General features: G+C 38.7%; 2 protein-coding genes across 2 annotated transcripts in view; one reads left to right on the top strand and one right to left on the bottom strand.

Moving 5' to 3' along the window:
- Positions 1-8537, bottom strand: part of LOC110965136 (uncharacterized) — a 64202-nt gene extending 55665 nt beyond the window's left edge. Inside the window, exons 1-2 of the mRNA XM_051951541.1 lie at positions 8426-8537; positions 5320-6808 (exon numbers count right to left, since the gene is read on the bottom strand). The gene's annotated coding sequence lies outside the window, so the exon portion shown is untranslated. The remainder of the gene's footprint in view (positions 1-5319; positions 6809-8425) is intronic.
- Positions 8427-19641, top strand: part of rbl2 (retinoblastoma-like 2 (p130)) — a 34711-nt gene continuing 23496 nt past the window's right edge. The window contains 3 exon segments of the mRNA XM_051951538.1: positions 8427-9230; positions 10782-10899; positions 19217-19347. Coding sequence (XP_051807498.1) covers positions 8461-9230; positions 10782-10899; positions 19217-19347 — 1019 coding nt within the window. The 5' untranslated portion in view covers positions 8427-8460.

The raw sequence follows: 19641 nt of genomic DNA, 5'->3' as shown, positions 1-19641 counted from the left end.
GACATACCAAACAAGCACAAAGAGACACACAACAACCAAAGAGATGCACACAGACCACAATGAGACACAACAACCACCATAAAAAGACAAAAAAGCATTACAAAAAGATACAAAACAACAACAAAGAGACACAAAACAAACACAAAGACACACAGAGCCACACATAGCCAATGCAGAGACACACAAACCTGAGGAAATGCACACAAGCCACAATGAGACACAACAATCACCATAAAGAGACAAAAAAATTACAAAAAGACACAAAACAACAACAACAAAGACACAACAACCAAGAAAAAATACAAACAACTACAAACTCACACAAACACAAAGAGAGACAGAGCAAATGCAGAGACACAAACTGAGAAACAACAACCACCATAAAGAGAAATACACAAAGCAACATCACAAAAAGACACAAAACAACAACAAAGACACACAACCAGGAAAAAAAAATACAAAAACTACAAAGATGCACAAAACCAGCACAAGGAGACACACAACAGCTAGAAATTCTGAGCACAAAACAATCTCAAGAAGGCAAAGCATCCACAAGGACACACACAAAAAGAAGACAGAGGACCACAAAGAGACACACAACAACTAGAAATGATGACAGAATAGCTACAAGTGACACAAAACTACCAGTAAGAGACACACAACAACCGCCAGAGGTGCACACACACCACAATGAGACACAACAACAACAAAGACACACAAAACAACAACAAACAGACACGCAATGCTACCACAAGAAGACACGGACGACCACAAAGAGACACAAAAACCTGAAAAAGCGTACACAAACCACAACGAGACACAACTACCACCATAAAGAGACAAAAAAAATTTGCAAAAAGACAAAATAACTACAAAGAGACACAACAACCAAAGAGATGCACACAAACCACAACGGGACACAACAACCACCATAAAGAGATTTTAAAAACTATCACAAAACAATCACAGGAATGCAAAATAACCAAAGAGACACACAACAAGAATTTATGACAAAATAACCACAAAGCGGACAAAACTGCCACAAAGACACACAACAACCAAAGAGACGCACACAAACCACAACGAGACACAACCACCAGCAGCAACCATTTAATAAGCAGACGATGTTTTCAGTCACTTTTTAAAGGAAATGAGTCAAATGTGTTCAAATATAAGGATTTAATGACCTTATTTATTTAATTTTCTATTTATTGGGCTCTAAGAATGCAGCAGCTGGAGTCCACACAAGTAAACAACACATCTTCTTGCAAAATAAAAAAAACATCTTGGTTGGGCATTAAAGAAACTAGATGATTTCACTTTGTTTTTATTGATTAATCAAAAAAGAATCAGATTATTTCAGTCAGATCTGTTGAGCTGCATCCACACACAGAGATTACAGAGATAAATAATTTGTAAGTTATTAAAAGCTGATTTCCCCTAAATAAATGAAAATTATTGTCCACTTAGTCTCTTATTGCACCTTTAGCCTGCTGTTTTTATCACTGAATGTTGCAGGAAACACATTTTGCATGGAATCTACAACCAAAGTAGCATTTTAAAATCATCATTTTAGAGGAAAATTGTCAAAATATATGTTTGTTTATGTAGTTTTTTGTTGTTTGTGAGGCTCTAAATGGGCACAAACATCATGTCTTGCTGCAAAAACAAAGAAACACAAGCAATGTGAGATCGTGGATTAAAGAAACTGGATTATATGGCTTTGTTTTTGTTGATTACTCATAAAAAGTCAGATTATTCACTCAGATCTCTTCTCCTGCAGTCCAGCACCAGAAACAAATAACAGATCAACGTTGTTTTAATGCCTTTGAACGCTGATTTAAAGCTGGTTCCTTTGAATTTATCTAAATTATTGCACCTTTAATCTGCTGTTATGATCAGTAAATGTTTCATGAAATACAGTTTGCATGTAGTCAACTTGTTTCCGTAATCAAATCATAGTTTTGGTCACTTCTTAAAAGGAAAAAAAATGCAAAAATGTCCTCAAACGTTAGGATTTTCTCCATATTCTTGCTTGTACATGAAAGAAATAGGATATTTTCACTTTTTTGTATTGATTTATCTCAAAAAATATCAGATTGATCAATTAAATCTGTTTATTTAAATTACTCTGAGTCTTTTCCAGCAGCATTTTGAAATAAATCTACATTATTGTCTTATTTCGTCTCCTGTTCCACCTTCAGCCTGATATTATTTCATAATATTTTTTATTTTCACAGTCAAATACTAATTTTAGATACTTTTATGAAAGGGAAAAAAGACAAATATTATAAAATATTAGGATTTAATGACCTTATTTGCTAAATTTTAAGTCACATCTTTATGCAGATAAACGCAAACAGGTTGTGCATTAGAGAATCTGGATTTTTTTCCACTTTATTTTTATTGTTTTATCTAAAAAAATGTCAGTTTAGTCGATTGATAATGAGTATAATTGGTAGTTGTAGCGATCTGTATTTTGCAGTTTAATTCTGGATGATAATAAAAAAAAAAAATCACATTCTGGATATTTAGTGATGGTCTATGGGTTGAGTTTTTACAGCTTGACGGAGCTTTTCTCAGCTGTAACACAACGTTCCTTCACTGCCTCATGTGAATATTGAACTCTGCCGTTGATCTACAGCTGGAAAAATGACACTGAACGCAGCATCTTTCCCGTTTTAGTCTGAGCTAAAGGAAAAAAACACCTGCAGCAAAATAACAAGATCTGAGAATTTAATGAAATCTAGGATTTTTTAAAAGCAGTTTCGCTCACTGGGGGTTAATTTACTCCAGCAAAATAGACATTTCTAGTCAGAAGTAACACTAAAACGCACAGATTTCTGACAAATATGGTAACACAGACTTGTTGTTTTTGTGTTTAGATCAAAAATGTCCTCAGCTGGAAAAACTGCAGCAATAAACCAAATAACACAAACCACAGCATAAAACATTCATCTTTTAATAAAACTAAATGTCTTAATGCTTCTAATTCTGCTCATCCTGCCTCTAATTCATCTATTAAACTGGAGAAGTTTTTCTGGAGAACAAACTAAATCACCTCCTGCTTCTTTCTCCGCTTTGCTCAGAGCGCCTCCTGCCGGTGGATAGAAGAAGTTCAACACCAGAGGAACGAGCTTCACCTCCCAGTTTCATTTTAAATCTTTTATCAGCATCTGGAACAGATTTGTCAAACTCATTTTAGTTCAGATCCACATTCAGCTCAATTTGAGCTCAAGTGACCAGTAAAATCAGAGCATAACCTGTAAACAACCACAACTGTTTCAGTGCAAAAAAGTGCCTTCTAAATATGTCCACATTTAGGAAGCTATCATTTTACAAAACATCATGAGAAAAACCACACAAAACAAAATTAAAGAGGGACAAAATTAGACAAAAGTTACAAAGTGACAACAAAATGGACAAACGAGACAAAAAATGACCAAAGTCAGAAACAAACGACAAAAGTCAGACAAAAAAAACTAAAACAAGATAAAATATTACAAAAGCGAGACGAAAAACAACAAAAAAGAGACAAGTGACACAAAAATAAAAAGAGAAAAAACTAGACAAAACTTACAAAGTGGCAAAAAAAATAAAACAACTAAAACGAGACAAAAATGACAAAAGTGAGAAGCAAAACGACAAAAAGATGAAGACGATAAAAGTTAGACAAAAATCAACAAAAATGAGACACAAAATGACAAAAATGAGACACAAAATGACAAAAATGAGACAAACAACATGAAACAAAACAAAAATGAGACAAAAAAGTTACAAATCAACAAAAAAAAGGACAAGCAAGACTAAAAATGACAAAAGCAAGAAACAAAGCAATAAACGTCAGAGCAAAAAACTAACAAAAGCACATTAAATCTATGCAAAATATTCCGTTTAAAATCATGTGGGACAAAGAGAAGCCTCAGATTGTGTCGCACTAAGAACCTGCATGAACACAGATTGATCGATCACCAGTCTGTCTGATCAGAGGACTGATCGCTGTATTGATTAACGTCCTCCACAGCTCAGTGGAATCAGACTGGAGGTGTAAATAAAAGCCGCTGGAGCTCCTGGCTGCAGCTCACTAACAGATGGTGCCATTTGCTTACAGCCGAACCTCCAGTGACCCTGAATGTTGAATATCACACAGCAGGAAGCTGCTCCATGTGTTTGCTGGGTGGCTTCCTGTTAGCCGCCGCTAACGAGCCCCGAACACATCTACAGCGACCAGAGACACGATCCAGCAGCGTGGAGCCAAACCTGATCCACTTTATTAACTCAGCTGGAACTGGACTCTGCAGATTTCAGAAATTAATAAACTATAGCTGCTAAAAAACATTCCAGAAAGTAGATAAACTCCACAACCTCAGATGCACTGGAATATTCTGCATTATATTTATTACACCGCCAAAAAGCATGGCAGAGTTATGTGACGATCGGCCTTGGTTTGGTTGTCTGTCTGTCTGTTTGGAACTGATGGAACTCAGAAACACTCCCACAATTTAATCAGCTGTTCCTTGTATCATTTCTGATGGATAAGTCCCGATAAGTCTGCAGCGGACAACAAACAGCAATCGTCACATCATTCCGCCACTTTCCTTGACGGATTGTGTGACGACTGGCGGTGGTTTGTCTGTCTGTCTGTTCGCAACATTACTCAAAAACTGACCAACAGATTTGGATGAAATTTTCAGGGAAGGTCAGAAATGACACAAGGACCAAGTGATTAGATTTAGGCAGTGATGCTGCTTATAGTCTGGATCCACGGATTTGTTAAAGATTTCTGTAGCAGCACGGCGTCACTGCAACCATGACAACAAGTGAACACTACATCAGCTGCCTGCTGATGATGTCATGATTGTGATCCTACTACAGATCCACCACTGAGGACTTATCAGGACTTATCCGTCAGAAATGATACAAGGAACAACTGATTAAACTGTGGGGGTGTTTCTGAGTCCCATCAATTCCTGCCACCCGCTACATATTTAGGTCACATGATTCGGTATCCGTACATAACGTACACATGTATAACACACGCCTATGCTCAGCGTGAGGTCATTTTGTTTGTAGGTATATCTGTATTAAATGGACACATTCTATGTTGCTGTGATTTCTGCCATGATTCTTTTCAAGATTTCAGCCGTCGGAAATGCTACGACAAGCAGCCTTGGAGGAGTACTGCACTCTGAGTGCCCTTCTTGCTTATTTTTGCAGCCGCTCAGACAAACAGGAAGTTGAGATACCTTAACCTGGACTCTTGTTTAAAAGACAAAGCAGCATATTGTAGCAAAAGACATGAATGCAGCAGCAACTTACAGGATGATCGGTGACGTTGGATGGAGCATCGCTTCGGATTTTAGAGGATTCAACCGGCTCTGGTTATCGCTGAGAAACCTCCAGGACAAAGTCTGAAGCGAAGAAATACACAGAGAACTTAACTGATTGAACTGATTGTCTGATGGTTGATGTCTTTGTTCTGTCTGATTGAGTCCGATATGCTTTTTTTTTTGGTGAAAATCCAGTTTTTATTGTACTTTATTGTTGCTGTACGTGTGGAGGTGTAAAATTAAAGCTGTTTGAAAATGAAATCCTGAGTGTTTGGCTGAGTTTCTGAAGCTCATATAAAACTCTGTAATGAGCCACATCTGGGGAAAAAAAACTATTTTGGATGGAGTTAATTACACCACATGAAAAAGGTTCTAAAACAGGGGTGTCAAACATGCTAACATATTTTATTATTTGCATTTTCTATTTGCTTCTGAAGTTGTCTCCTCTTTGTTTTGTGTTAACACATCCTGAAGTTCATCCAGAAGGTCTATGATTTTTTATCACATCACTGTTGGTCACAGCTGAGTCACTAAAGGCTTCACAATTCCAACAAGAAGTGCAGAATTTTTGTGTTTTTTACAGAATCTGCTTAGAGCAAACCGTATATTTTTGGCAATTTTTTAAAACAAGACATGCAGAATAAAGTGATTTTGATGAGAAATCACAGTGTGAACCTCAGATTTGGTTCATCTTACTGATAACGACGCATCAGACATGATTAACTGCAAAATATTCAATGCAAAATCCATCTTAAAAGAGCATTTCCTATTTCAGTAACAGAAGGGTTACACAAATAATGACCAAACTGTCACTAATGAAGTTTTCCTTCCCATTACAACTCAGATTCTTCCCCGTCTGCACCACAGAAAACCTCCCCAGGAATTAGTCTGATCCTTAAACCCTCTAACATTAAACTGTTTGTCTGTTTAATAGCAGCTTAGACCCAAAAAATAACATTATAAAGTCATTAATGTCCAAAATATTGTTGCCGTTGGTGTAGACTTCTGCATTTTTTTTCCACAGGAAAACTAAAAATTATAGTGTTTTTGTTACATTGTGCAGCCGTACTTTGAACTGGTTGCTTTCTAAACCTAATTAATAATAAAAACAGTTGTTCGCTACACTCAGAGGCTTCATCGGCTCCACTCGGCCTGCAGCAGTTTGTTTGTGGACATTTGTTTGGTTTTCAGAGTCTCAGGAGTCGGAGCCGCCTGGAGGAAGATGCCCCCTGCAGGCCGAGCCTCCCAGCAGCAGCCGGTCCGGGCCCAGGTCCTCCTGATCCAGTCAGATGCATGCTGGGAGCTCCGGCGCCCTCAGACAGCCTCCCAAGCTTCAGCTGTCGACTCTGCCGGGAGCGACGCCTCCCGCAGGTCGACGAGGATCGACGCTGTCAACACCTCGGCTGGTTACCGAAGAGCTGCGTCCTTAAAGCTGCAGCGAACAGACAGAACCAGCTGGACCCGCTTTAATGTGGGTTCTGTAGCAAGGACAGCAAACCACCGAACAATCACAACCTACAGAACAACTACACAATACACGCGTTCCTCTGAAACTACAACAAATCAACTGTGTGATCCAGAAAATATCAGAAAACTGGAGGAAAAAGAGCTCAAATGTCTGCTGTGAATCAAAGCTCTAAAATTAAAGTTTCTCTTCAGGTCTCATTTTTGTCTGCAGATCCCATCAATAGAGACACAAAACTACCATAAAGAGACACGAAACAACCACAAAAAGACACAACAACTAGGAATGATGAAAAAATAGCCACAAAGAGACTTAAAACTACCAGTCAATGACAAACAAAAACTGCCAGAGATAGAAAACAGCCACAAAGAGACTCACAACAACCAAAGAAATCTACAGGAATCACAATGAGACACAATTACCACTAAAAACAGATAGAAAACAGTCACAAAAAGACACAAAACAACAACAAAGACACACAACGACCAAAGAAATGCAAACAAACCACAATCAGACACCACAACCAATACAAAGAGACACACAACAACCACAAAGAGACATGATATAACCACAAAAAGACACAATACAACAACAGACACACAACACTACCACAAGAAGACACAGGCAGCCACAAAGAGATTCACGACAACGTCAGAGATGCACAAAACTACTACAAAGATACACAACAGCATCACCAAGAGATATACAACTAGAAATGACAAAATAACCACAAAGACACACACGACTACCAAAAAAAGATACACAACAATCAAAGAGATATAAAACAGCCACAAGGTGACATAACAAATTCAAAAAGACACACAACAACCAAAGAAGTGCACACAAACCACAACGAGACACAAAAATCATCATAAAGAGATTTTTAAAAAATCACAAAAAGACAAAATAATCACAGCAACTAGATATTATGGCAAAATAACTACCAAGTGACACACAAATGCCAAAAAAAGACACACAACAAAATGGAACAAAATTATTCATTAGATGTCTTCAAGATAATAAAAAGTCCAATAACTATCAAAGAAAATTGCTCTAAATTTTTTAACCAAACATAATTTCAACATTAGCAAAAATCTCCCAATGGATCAAAAGCATAAAAAATCAATATAATGTCTCAAAAATGTGCTTTCAAAAATAAAGTGTATCACATATTTGTAGTAACTGTCTATAAAAAGATCAAATATAATTAATTATATGGATGGATGGATGGATGGATGGATGGATGTCCTAAAGATTTAAATAAAAATAAGAAAATATCAATAAAATGCCTCAAAAATATAAAATAAATATACTCATAAAAGTGCCTCTTATATGTAAATATATGCTAAGAAGTGTTAAAAATATGTATATATTAGGAAGATTTGTAAAACATGTTTTCAAACGCATTAAAAGCATTATTAAAATGGTCGAAAATGTTAATAATGTGTTAAAAATAAACTAAATTACAAAACACCTCTGGATATCAGTAATTTATTGATGTGCTTTATTATAAGTACCTTCATTACTGAAATTATTAATATTTGCTAATAAAGTTTATAATAATAATAATAATAATAATAATAATAATAATAATAATAATAATAATAATAGCTGTCACGTGATTATATACCTGCTACGTCACAAGCAGGCGCTGTAGAGTCCAAGATGGCGGGGGAGGAGGTTCCGTCTCTAGCGGTTCTGCTCTGCTCCGTCCTCCGCCCGGACCCTCCGCCGTTGTTCGGCGGGCAGCTGTTCGAGCTGTACCGGCTCCAGACGGAGCTCCTGAGGCGGAGGAGGCAGCGGGAGATGATGGAGCGGGACCGGCGGCGTAGGCAGTACCTGCGGAGGAGGAGAGCCTTCCTGCTGTCGTCCATCGCCGCCATCCTGAGCCTCATCACCTCCACCAACCGGCCCGTCTGGGTCCGGAACCGAACGGCCGGACAGAACTTTTGGGTGACGGCCGAGTCGTTTGACGACGACCAGTGGAAGGCGCAGTTCCGCGTCTCCAGGGCGACCTTCGACTACCTGGTCGAACTGATCGGTCCGGCGATCAAGCGGCGCCGGACGAACTACCGGGTCCCCATCGAGCCGCGCCGCCGGCTGGCCATCACCTTGTGGTGGTTCGCCCGGTCCGGGGAGTACCGCTGCATCGCCGACATGTTCGGGGTCGGCATCGCCACCGTGTGCATCATCGTGCGCCAGGTCACCGTGGCCATCGTGGAGCGGCTGTACCGGCGCTTCGTGTCGCTGCCCAGTGGACAGCGGCTGGACGACACCATCCGAGGCTTCAGGCAGCGCTGCTACCCGCAGTGCGCCGGAGCCATCGGCGGGACTCACATCCCCATCGCCCCGCCAAGGGACAACCCAGAGCACTACCTCAACCAGCGGGGCTGGCACTCCGTGATCCTGCAGGCGGTGGTGGACCACGAAGTCCGGTAGGAGCCGTGGAGTCTGGTACCTCCAAAGCTCAGTATTGATCAGCTCATTTAGGTGATGCACGGGAAACCCATTGATCGTTATTTTTCAACTAACAGTAGTGAAAAAATGTCAAATATTTGCTGCTCTTTCTGTTATGTTTCACTGGATACTGAATTTTTGAGACTTGTTGATGTTTTATGGGTCAGACTATCAGTACATGAAAAATAATTACTTAATTGATTTGCATAGGGGCTGCACAGTGCAGTAGTGGTTAGCACTTTCGCCTTCCAGCAAGAAGGTCCCCGTTTCAAATCCTGGCCTGGGATCTTTCTGCATGGAGTTTGCATGTTCCCCCTGTGCATGCGTGGGTTTTCTCTGGGAATTCCGGCTTCCTCCCACAGTCCAAAAATATGCTGAGGTTAATTGATGACTCTAAATTGTCCGTAGGTGTGATTGTTTGTCTGTATATGTAGCCCTGTGACAGACTGGTGACCTGTCCAGGGTGTCCCCTGCCTTCACCCGAGTCAGCTGGGATAGACTCCAGCACCCCCCACGACCCTAATGAGGATAAAGCGGTGTATAGAGAATGGATGGATGGATGATTTGCATAGAATAGATAAATTATTGTCTTTAAAGTATAAAAAAAAATTCTACAGATTAAAGTTTTATTTTTTTTTTAGCTTTTGGTCATCACCGACTGGAAACTCAATGTTTGGGGCTTTTTGAAGTTTTGTTGATCAAACGAACTGCAGATTGACTATAATGAAAACACAGATTAATCCAAACCAATCTAAAATGTGTGCAAATAGACTGAAAAAATATTGATTAAAAATGTCCAAGAAATGGCCCTACAATATTAGTTAATCAAAAAAATAAATATTAATGAAAATGTGCTAAAATTGATCAAATATACAAAAATAAATAAATGTATAACAAATAAGTTGTCCCAAAATACAGATCATATTTCCTAAACTGTCCCTAGAATAGTAATAAATGTCAGAAAAATGTCAGAGAAAAAGCTCCCCAAATTGTCAAAAATATAAATAGTTTCTAAAATGTGGGGGAAAAATTATCTTGAATAAATAAAATATGAATACAGAGTGCTGAAATTGTAGTGAAATCTGCAACGATATTAATAAACTGTGAAATCAAAAATAATAAAATGCACAAAAAATGACAAGATATAAAAATTACTAACAAAATGCCACCAAACATTACTAACATGCAGAAGAATTAAAATGCTTGAAAAATAATTCATAAATTCCCAAAAGTAATATGTCAAATGTCAAAAAATATTTATTATATGCCAGAAAAATATTATTAATGTTCCAAAAATGCATAAAAATTCTAATGTGACAAAAACTGAATTAATAATTTCAAAAATATTGATTAGTTTATCTACATGAAAATGATTAACTCTTAGTTTTCAAGCAAGACAGCAAAAAAAGAAAAATATCTGCAAACTTCAGTGCCTCCAAAAAGTTAATTTATTCAGCAACCAATCAGCAGATTAATCGATAATCCAAGTATTGATGAGCTGAGGTCCTGACTGTTGTGTTTGTCGTTAGTTTCACAGATGTTTACGCCGGTTGGCCTGGAAGCACCAGCAGCGCCACGGTTCTGTCCAGTTCTGATCTTTACCTGAAGGCCGAGGACCGACCCGATGGTTACCTGTTCCCCAGAGAGGTGAGGGGGCGGGGCCTCACATGAAACAATGATTCACCTGGAGGCTTTAACATTGATGTTTAATCTGCTTTCACTGACACGGCAGATACACAGTGACATAGCTTTAAAATCAGGTTTTATTATCTGTTAGTGACTAAAATTGTAATTCCACCAAGCGACTCTTGACGAGGCACACCTGTTACTTCCAGGAGACGACCTCTTGAAGCTGACTGAGAAAATGCAAAGCTTCCATTAAAACAAAAGGGGGGCACTTTTTTTATTGACACAGAATATTTCTAAAATGTTCGTAAACTGTCCGTCAGTTGGTCACAGACTGGTGGAATCTGGAGTAGATTATGATGTCCCAAATTTATGAATGAAACTCGAGGAAAACTTTAATACAACCCCCAAAAATGTTGGGGAAAAAAAAGTTTCAAAATTTTGAAAATAAATGCCAAGACTATTTATAAAATGTTCTAAAAAAATCCCCAAAATCTCTGTAAAAATGTTCCAAACTGTAAATAAAGGCCCCAAAAATATTAAGAACATGTGCCACAAGCATTAAAACTGGAATTAACCTAAAGATACTTTGTAATTATTATCAGAGAAAGGCGCAAAAATTCATTAAATGTTTTCATTAAATGTAAAATGCTACAATTACTTAAATATCAAACTCAGATTAGCCCAATTAAAGCATAAGAAAAGTATGAAGTGCCCCTAAACAGTTTAACAAATAATGCCATGCATGTATGTGCCACAAAATAATTGTCAAATGACACAAAATATTTCTAAAATGTTCATAAATTGTCCAACAGTCGGTCACCAGACTGGTAGAATCTGATCGAGGTTTTTTCTTTAACACTTGTGTCATCCTGCTGGTCAAATTGACCCGTTTTAAAGTTTGAAAATGTTGAAAAAAATATATTTTGATGTCCACATTTTCAACACTTTTGGAAAATATTTGAGCATTTTTTTGTGGAGAAAAACAAATGTTTTAAAAAATATATTTCTTAAGAACATTCGCATAAAAATCAACCAAAATCCAGCGAATTTCGCTGGATTTTGGTTGATTTTCATGTGAATATTCTTAAAGAAAACATTAGAAGTTTTACTTATATATCTGGAATCACTTTTGATATTTTTTCGATTTTTTGTGAGATTTTTACTCATTTTTTGAAAATATTTACAAGAATTTTCTTGCCAAATTTTGTGGATTTTTTTTAAAGAAAACTTTTAAGGAATTATTGGAATTTTCAGAAATTTGGGGATTTTTTTTTTTTTTTGCTGAATTTTTGGATTTTTTTCAGACAAACAAACAATGTTTTCTGTGCCTGTAAATGAGGACAACAGGAGGATTAAACAGCGCCTGAAAGTGAAAGTAAACTGTGACTGAAAATGACTTTAAACAGCTGAAATCAACTGAAAACAGCTTCACACAGTATCGAAAAATGCCTTTAGAGACGGAAAACAACCAAAAATTTCTTTGAATGTCAACTGCAAATAAGTTTAAACAATGACTGAAAATGACTTTAAACAGTGACTAAAAACTGCTGAAAACCACTACACTACCAACACAACAGCAGGGTTAAAACATCACTAACCAGTGAGGCGATTCTTCCAGAAGTCGCTGCTGTCGGTCGGCGTGGAGATCCCGGTGCATCTGATCGGCGACGCCTCGTTCCCCCTGAAGCCGTGGCTGATGAAGGGCTACGGCGAGCGGCACCAGCTGTCTCCGGAGCAGCGCCACTTCACCTTGGCGCTGGCGTCAGCCCGGTCGGTGGTGGACGCCGCCTTCGCCCGGCTGAAGGGACGCTGGAGGTGTCTGCTGAAGAAGAGCGACATCGACGTGTCCATGATGCCCAGAGTGGTGGCCGCCTGCTGCGTCCTGCACAACGTCTGCGAGCAGCGAGGCGACGGCTTCCTGCCCGAGTGGAGCGTCGACACGGACCCGTCCGGGAACTTCCTGGTCCAGCCGGAGATGGAGGAGTACGAAGGAGACGCCTACTGCACTGCAGAGGTGATCCGACACGCCATCACCTACGACCTGCTCGCTGTGCTGCAGAGCTGAAGACACTTTACCGAATATCAGACAAAAGACTTAATTGGTTTTATGGTACTTTCTGCTTCCACTCCACGTTTCAAAGATGTTTTTTGCTTTTATTATAGTTGAAAGTGAGACAGGAAGAAGAGTGGTGGAAGGACATGCAGTAAATGGCCATGGGTTGGACTCGAACTCTGTAGCTTCTGTTTATGGGTCGACCTCTCGACCAGTTGAGCTATTAGGACACCTTCCACTCCACATTTCAGAAGGAAATATTTGACTTTCTCCTCCACTGATGGTGTTTTTAACTCACAGCAGATTAAAGGGGAGAGCATCAGCTAGAAACTGTAAAAAAGCAAAAAACAGAGCGAATCGTTGGATTTTCAACTTTCCCATGGCAAAAAGAAATCTCCACTGAACAGCATAAACAAAAAGTCTTGACTGACTGCAGTGTTTCCTCTAGGATTTTTTCAGCAGCGGTGGCAGGATCTCTGGGAGCCGTGACACGTAAACAAATGACACTTGACTGCAGATTTTACTTGCACAACCTATTTATTGAATGGCTAGTTTAAAATGGCTTTTAAAGGCTGAATGTTAAAAATAAAAATAAAAAAATTGGACAAGCTCATCTGAAAATGCAGTCAGCAGTTACATCATGGTGTAGATATTAGCTTTACTGACATTCAAGGGCGTCAGTTTGTTTTTAAAAGTGGGGGGGATGGAGACCACAGCACTTTGAGAAAATGTCGAAGAACGGCGGCAAGCTGGGTTCGAGCTCACAACCACCGTACCAAAGGCGGAGGCTCAACCTGTTGAGCTATCAGTATATGTCAGTATAGGGGCCTGTGGGCCGTTATAGTACTAATTCTCCAGGGCCGAAATTTTGCCCCTGCACGTCTCTGGTCGGAGCTTCCACTTGGCACGGGCGCAAATTTTTAACCTCACGAAGGTGTGCTGCATGTCTGTCCAACTCTCGGCCGAGTGCGGATGGTGCGTTCAGAGCGTCGGAATTTTCTATACTACTGAAAATAACTGGGTTTACAACGGCTTACATGTGAAGAATTTGAATGTGTTGGAGACAAAATGACCCCTGACAAAAAGTGGGGGGGGACACGTCCCCACCGTCCCCCCTAAACTGACGCCTATGCTCACATTAGCGACACTGAGTTGGTACCGGGCCCAATTAACTGAAGCTACCGATTAGGGCTGCACCTAACGATGCGTCAACGAGTCGTCTGAGCACGATACGTCATCAAAAGCGGAATGAGTGTTTTTGGTAGTGGCCCAATTTAGTTGAACCTATTCAGGTAAGTTAGGCCCCCTGGTTTCAGCTAAAATGGGCCACCCTTGTTGTCAGTCACACATGCACACATGTACACATTTCAAGGGAATGGAGTAGGCATTTATGTGAAAAGGATGCATCTGCCTAAAAATAATGATGATCAGTGTTTTTAGTAACAATCCACTGACTTTATCTGCAGTGACTACGGCATCTATGATGATGACGGCTTCACCTGTCAGGACTGTACCAGGCTTTGCAAAAGTTCTGTTACACTCGGTTTCATGATCTTTAGAGACGTTTACATGTCGGAGTGAAAAATTCCATTAAATAAACAGAAAGTTCTACCTTATAGGCAGGTGTCATTAATACAATTTTTTTTCTCCGGTGAAGTTGTATCAAGATGGAAGTCAAAACAGTTGAGATATCTGCTCTCCTTTGTGCTGAACATCAGCCGGATGACCGTCCACAGAGTCGCGGAGAGGCTGAAGAATGGTGAAGATCTTTCAGGTCTTCACCATTCTTGAAAGATCACTGAAAGATCTTCACCATTCTTGAGCCTCTCCGCGACTCTGTGGACGGTCATCCGGCTGATGTTCAGCTGCTTGGCTCTGTCAGACTTGTTGTGGTAACTTATTGCAACTTTCACTCAAGCAATTTCTGGCTGCCGTTTGGTTTAATTAAACTTCACTAACTTGTCCCTTTTTTGACTTTTAGACATGTAAAGTTTGGTGTCTGCAAAGCAAATATTTCGGATGAAAACGTAATAAAGACGTAATAAACGTAAAAGAAAGCCAGAGGTTGAAATAGAAGCTGAACTTTATTTTTCAATCTGTACGTGTTGCGTTTTATTGATCTCCGGCTTTATAATGCAAAAGTTTAAGAGTTTTTCACGTGGAGTTTCGTTTAAAGTCCAGCAGACAACAACAACAGGAAATAGTAGTCGTAGAGGGATTGCCCCGCCCACTAACGTTGCGCTGCGGCTGCTGCTATTCGCTAACGTACTTACGCACAGAAGTGACGTCGCGCTCTGTGGTTGGCGGACGTCCTTACGTACGCAGCGTCTCCGCTCCGTCGTACCTGTCAGTCAGAGGACATTTAAATGGCCACGGCGTAGATTCGAGCAGCTCCAGCGCCGTAATATCACCGTTATTCTGACCAACAGCCGTCCGAACAGCAACTCTAACCACTGTCGGCCGCACTTTCCCTCCACAAAAGCTGCCTTTTATCCGCTAACTTACCCCCGTGAAGCTAAAAAGAAAACATGAGCGACGAGGAGGAGTTCTTACAGAAAGCCCGGACCGGGTTTGAGGATCTCTGCCGAGCCCTGAATATGGACGAAGAGGCGAGTACGGAGGCGTGGAAGACCTACGAGAACATCAGCAGGAACTTCACTCTGGAGGTAAAAACTAAACCCAGGCTTCTAAACTCAGGTCTGTGTCCGTGTTTCTGCCGTTTGTGGTCCAACCGGACCCCAAATTCATCGCAACACCGCAGCTAGCTAAAGCTCCGATAAGCTAGCTGAGCCGCAACAGCAGCTAAGACTGCAGAAAGAAAACAAAATCTAGCCCTCTGGTGTGAATGACTTATTAATAACAGCTTATAGCAACATTTCCAAAGTGCAGGAGGAGATAGATGTGATGCTATTTTCCAACGCTGACACCATATCATGTAAACACACATGTAGCTGGACATGCCTACAGTTAAGGCGAAAATTAAGGGGAACTTAAATGCTGTTGGACCTCTAAGATAAAACATCACTGCTGTTTAAAATCCACTTTCTCTGTTTTATGTTACAATAGGACAAACCAACTTTCCTCTAAACTAAATAAAACCAGGTCTGCCTTTAAATTACACTAAACCTGGACCTGCCAAACCTGGACCAGGCCAACACTGAGAGTATAAAATACTTTATAACTCAATTTAAGTAATCGAAACATTTATTCCTTTAGTGCAAACTTAAAAATGTATCTTTTAGTTTGTTTTTTTCATCTAGACCACATCAGACCAGGTATACATCAAAAACCGCTAAACAAAGTTGGCAAGAAGATCCCACAGTAGCTGTAAACAATTTCAAACACAGTTTCAGATGCTTGAAACTTTCAAATGAATTGATGAAGAACGTTTTTACTTTTTTGTAATACATTCAGATCACAATTTAAGGTTCCCTCCATTTTCTCCCTGAACTCCCAATCAGAAGCTGACTTCAGCCCAAGTTTGGGTTTAAAACTGGTGCATTTAGTTAAATCTGGAATTTGTTGTTGTTGCAAAACAAGTTAAGAACAGTTTACATAGTTTCCGGTATGTGAAACCTTTATTCACATTTTATAAAACATGAAAAAAAAACCCGAGTTGGCACCTTTTTTATCTTCTTGTTTCTTTCCACTTGTTAAATCCAGGCTAGTGTTCTTTCTAGAGAATAAAAAAAATTAAATAAGGTTTCACATTAAGGAAAACAGAAAATGATGTAATTTAGCAGATTTTTTTTCTTCTAAATTCTAGTCATGTCAGTTGAGGTCTACAAAAAAAACACTAAACCTGGACTAGATCAACAGGGAGAGTTTAAACCTGTAAAACCCAAATCTATCTATCTATCTATCTATCTATCTATCTATCTATCTATCTATCTATCTATCTATATACTGAAGACATCAAAACCATAAAAGAATACATATGGAATTACGTTGTGAACAAACAAGTGTTAATCTTCAGTATTAATCTACAATGTAGAAAATAATACAAATAAATAAAACCATTGAATGAGAAGGTGTGTCCAAATTTTTGTTATACTATATGTATAAATAGTAAAGAATAAAATATATATTAATTTATATATCGTAAATTAAAAATATAACAAATTTTGCAAGATTGGGTTTTACAGGGTTAAATAGGGTTTAAAACATAGTTTCAGATAATTAAACCTTTATTATTGTAGTGACAACACACACAAAAAACATACGTGTGTGTGTGTGTGTGTGTGTGTGTGTGTGTGTGTGTGTGTCGTTTCTGTCGTTTTCTTTCACGTTTTTGTCATTTTCTGTCTTGTTTGTGTCCTTTTTTTGGTGCTTTGTAACTTTTTGTGGAATTTTTTGTCTCTTTAGTTTCATGTCATTTGTGTCTCATTTTTGTAATCTTTTGTCTTGTTTTGTTGTGTTTTTGTCTGACTTTTTGTCTGACTTTTGTTGCTTGTCTCACGTTTTTCTCCTTTTGTTTCTTGTTTTTGTCGTTTTGCGTTTCCTTTTTATCTCGCTTGTCTTTTTTGCTCAATTGTTTTGCCGTTTTGTTCCTTTTTTGCCATTTTTTGTCTTGTTTGTGTCTATTTTTTGTCGCTTTGTAACTTTTTTGTCTAATACTTTTTTCTTTGTTGTAATTCCTTTAGGGAACTCGGGTGTCTTGGTGATCTTTCTGTCTTCTGTTTTTTTTTTTCTAACATCTAGACTACATCGGACCAGGTCTACATCAAAAAACAGTAAACCTAAAGCTGTCAAACTTGGACTAAATGAACATTGGGAGTTTAGAGACCATTTCAAACACCGTCTGAAACCTTTATTCTATTTGTGAAAACAGAACCCAGTCGTCATGCTCGGGTACAGATCAGCTTCAGTTTCTCTTCACTGAACCAGAAACTAACTTCACTGCTGTGTAACTTAAATAAATGAATGTGGAGGAGCAGGAAGCCACTAGAGGGGAGGATTTCTAACAGCGTAACACAACACTCCCCACCGATGATTAATGACACTTCCTGCTTATCAAATGAAGTTCAGGTTATTTATAGCCTGAAGTTCTTTTATTACAGACCTGGGAAGTAACTTAGTACAAGTTCTTCTGTGCTGAACTTCAAGCTGGATTTGAAAAGATGAAAAGAATAGTTAGTTGCAGCACTGATATGACTGAAAACAACACAACAAGTCCCATGTCACAGTATTTGTGGATGAGAAATTAAACTTTCTGATGCAAAATGTGGATGAAAGGTGAGCTCAGGGGAAAAAAATCTCAATATTTAAAGATTTCCTCAAATAAATTATGCTTAAACAGTCGCAAGTACTCATTCTGATGTCCATTTTTTAAAACAAATGTTTGTATCCAACATGGGTTAAAATGATAATTACATTTTCTCACAGCAATTTGATAGAAACCTTTGATTTGTTTCCATATTTGTAAGAATATTTCTGTTGTTTTAACCTGTCTAACTGTCTTTCTTTTATGTAATTGATGACTTTATAGTAAACTGTTGACCTGTTGTATTCTCCTAGTAAATAAAAAGTAACAATACAATAGAATTTGTAGATACTTTGTTTAGGGTTAGTGAATACTTCATTCTGTTTAGTTTCTTATTGACAGCATCATTTAATTGAATTTGACAGGTTTAAAAATGTGTTTGCTGCTTCTTTTATATTTTATATGACATAAATGTTCGTAAGATATGTGTTTTTATGTGCTTTCTTATTTTAAATGTAGCTTAGAGGACAGGAAGATCGTATTCCTTCAAACAAAACAAACCTCTGACTTGGTGCTGTGCAGACATGAAGCTGGAATATTGTTTTATTTATTTTAATTTATTGGCAGTGCATATTAAGAAACACTGACACTTATCCAACATGTTATTTCACATCTGTGGTCCCAGAATCAAATTAGAATAAAAAACTGGGAGAGCAAAGCTATTAAGATGATTTAAACATGCCTGTGCATTTTTATATTCATATTTGTCTGTTGCTTATTCTTCTTTACTTTTTAGAATTTTCTTTGCTGTGTATGTATGTTTTTGCTGGATGGATAGAAACATAAAATAGAGTGTCATCTGCATATAAACGGATATTTAGCTGAATTTATACGGGATGTTCCATTAAATGAGAAGGTGTGTCCAAACATTTGACTGACAGTGTATGTTGCTTTAGTTTAAGCTGAGGTGAAGCCTGGATTCTTGACGTCTCCTGTTACATCTGATTTATTTCAGTTACTTGGATTTGTATTGTTTATATGTGTACATGCTAATAACAGTTATCATGTAACCCATGCAGGGCAGTGAGCTGCACTGGCTGGCCTGTTCTCTCTACGTGGCCTGCAGGTCCTCGGTGCCGACGGTGGGAAAAGGAACCGCCGACGGGAACTACGTCTCTCTGACCAGAATCCTCCGATGCTCAGAAATGAGGTCTGTTTGTTGGTTTACTTCTGGAGATGTAACTACACACAAGATTTTTAAAAATGAACATATATTGTAGGAAAGCCCTTAGCAGTGGTGGATTATTGGGATATTTTACACATGCTATAAGGCTTTTTATTTATATTTTACCCCCTACACGACCTCATTACCGCCTTTCAGTGTGGGCCTTTACCAAACACACTGGAATGATTGGATTATGCTTTAGAAAAACTCACTGTACTCCTGCAATCTGGAATAACCTGCAGAGCAAACTGGACTCATTCTAATGTGTTTGGGAAATTC

Source organism: Acanthochromis polyacanthus, chromosome 8 (genome assembly GCF_021347895.1).
Source record: "Acanthochromis polyacanthus isolate Apoly-LR-REF ecotype Palm Island chromosome 8, KAUST_Apoly_ChrSc, whole genome shotgun sequence".
NCBI classification, from domain to species: domain Eukaryota; kingdom Metazoa; phylum Chordata; class Actinopteri; family Pomacentridae; genus Acanthochromis; species Acanthochromis polyacanthus.
Note: the sequence above shows the minus strand (reverse complement) of the source record. Positions and strands in the feature narration are given on the sequence as shown.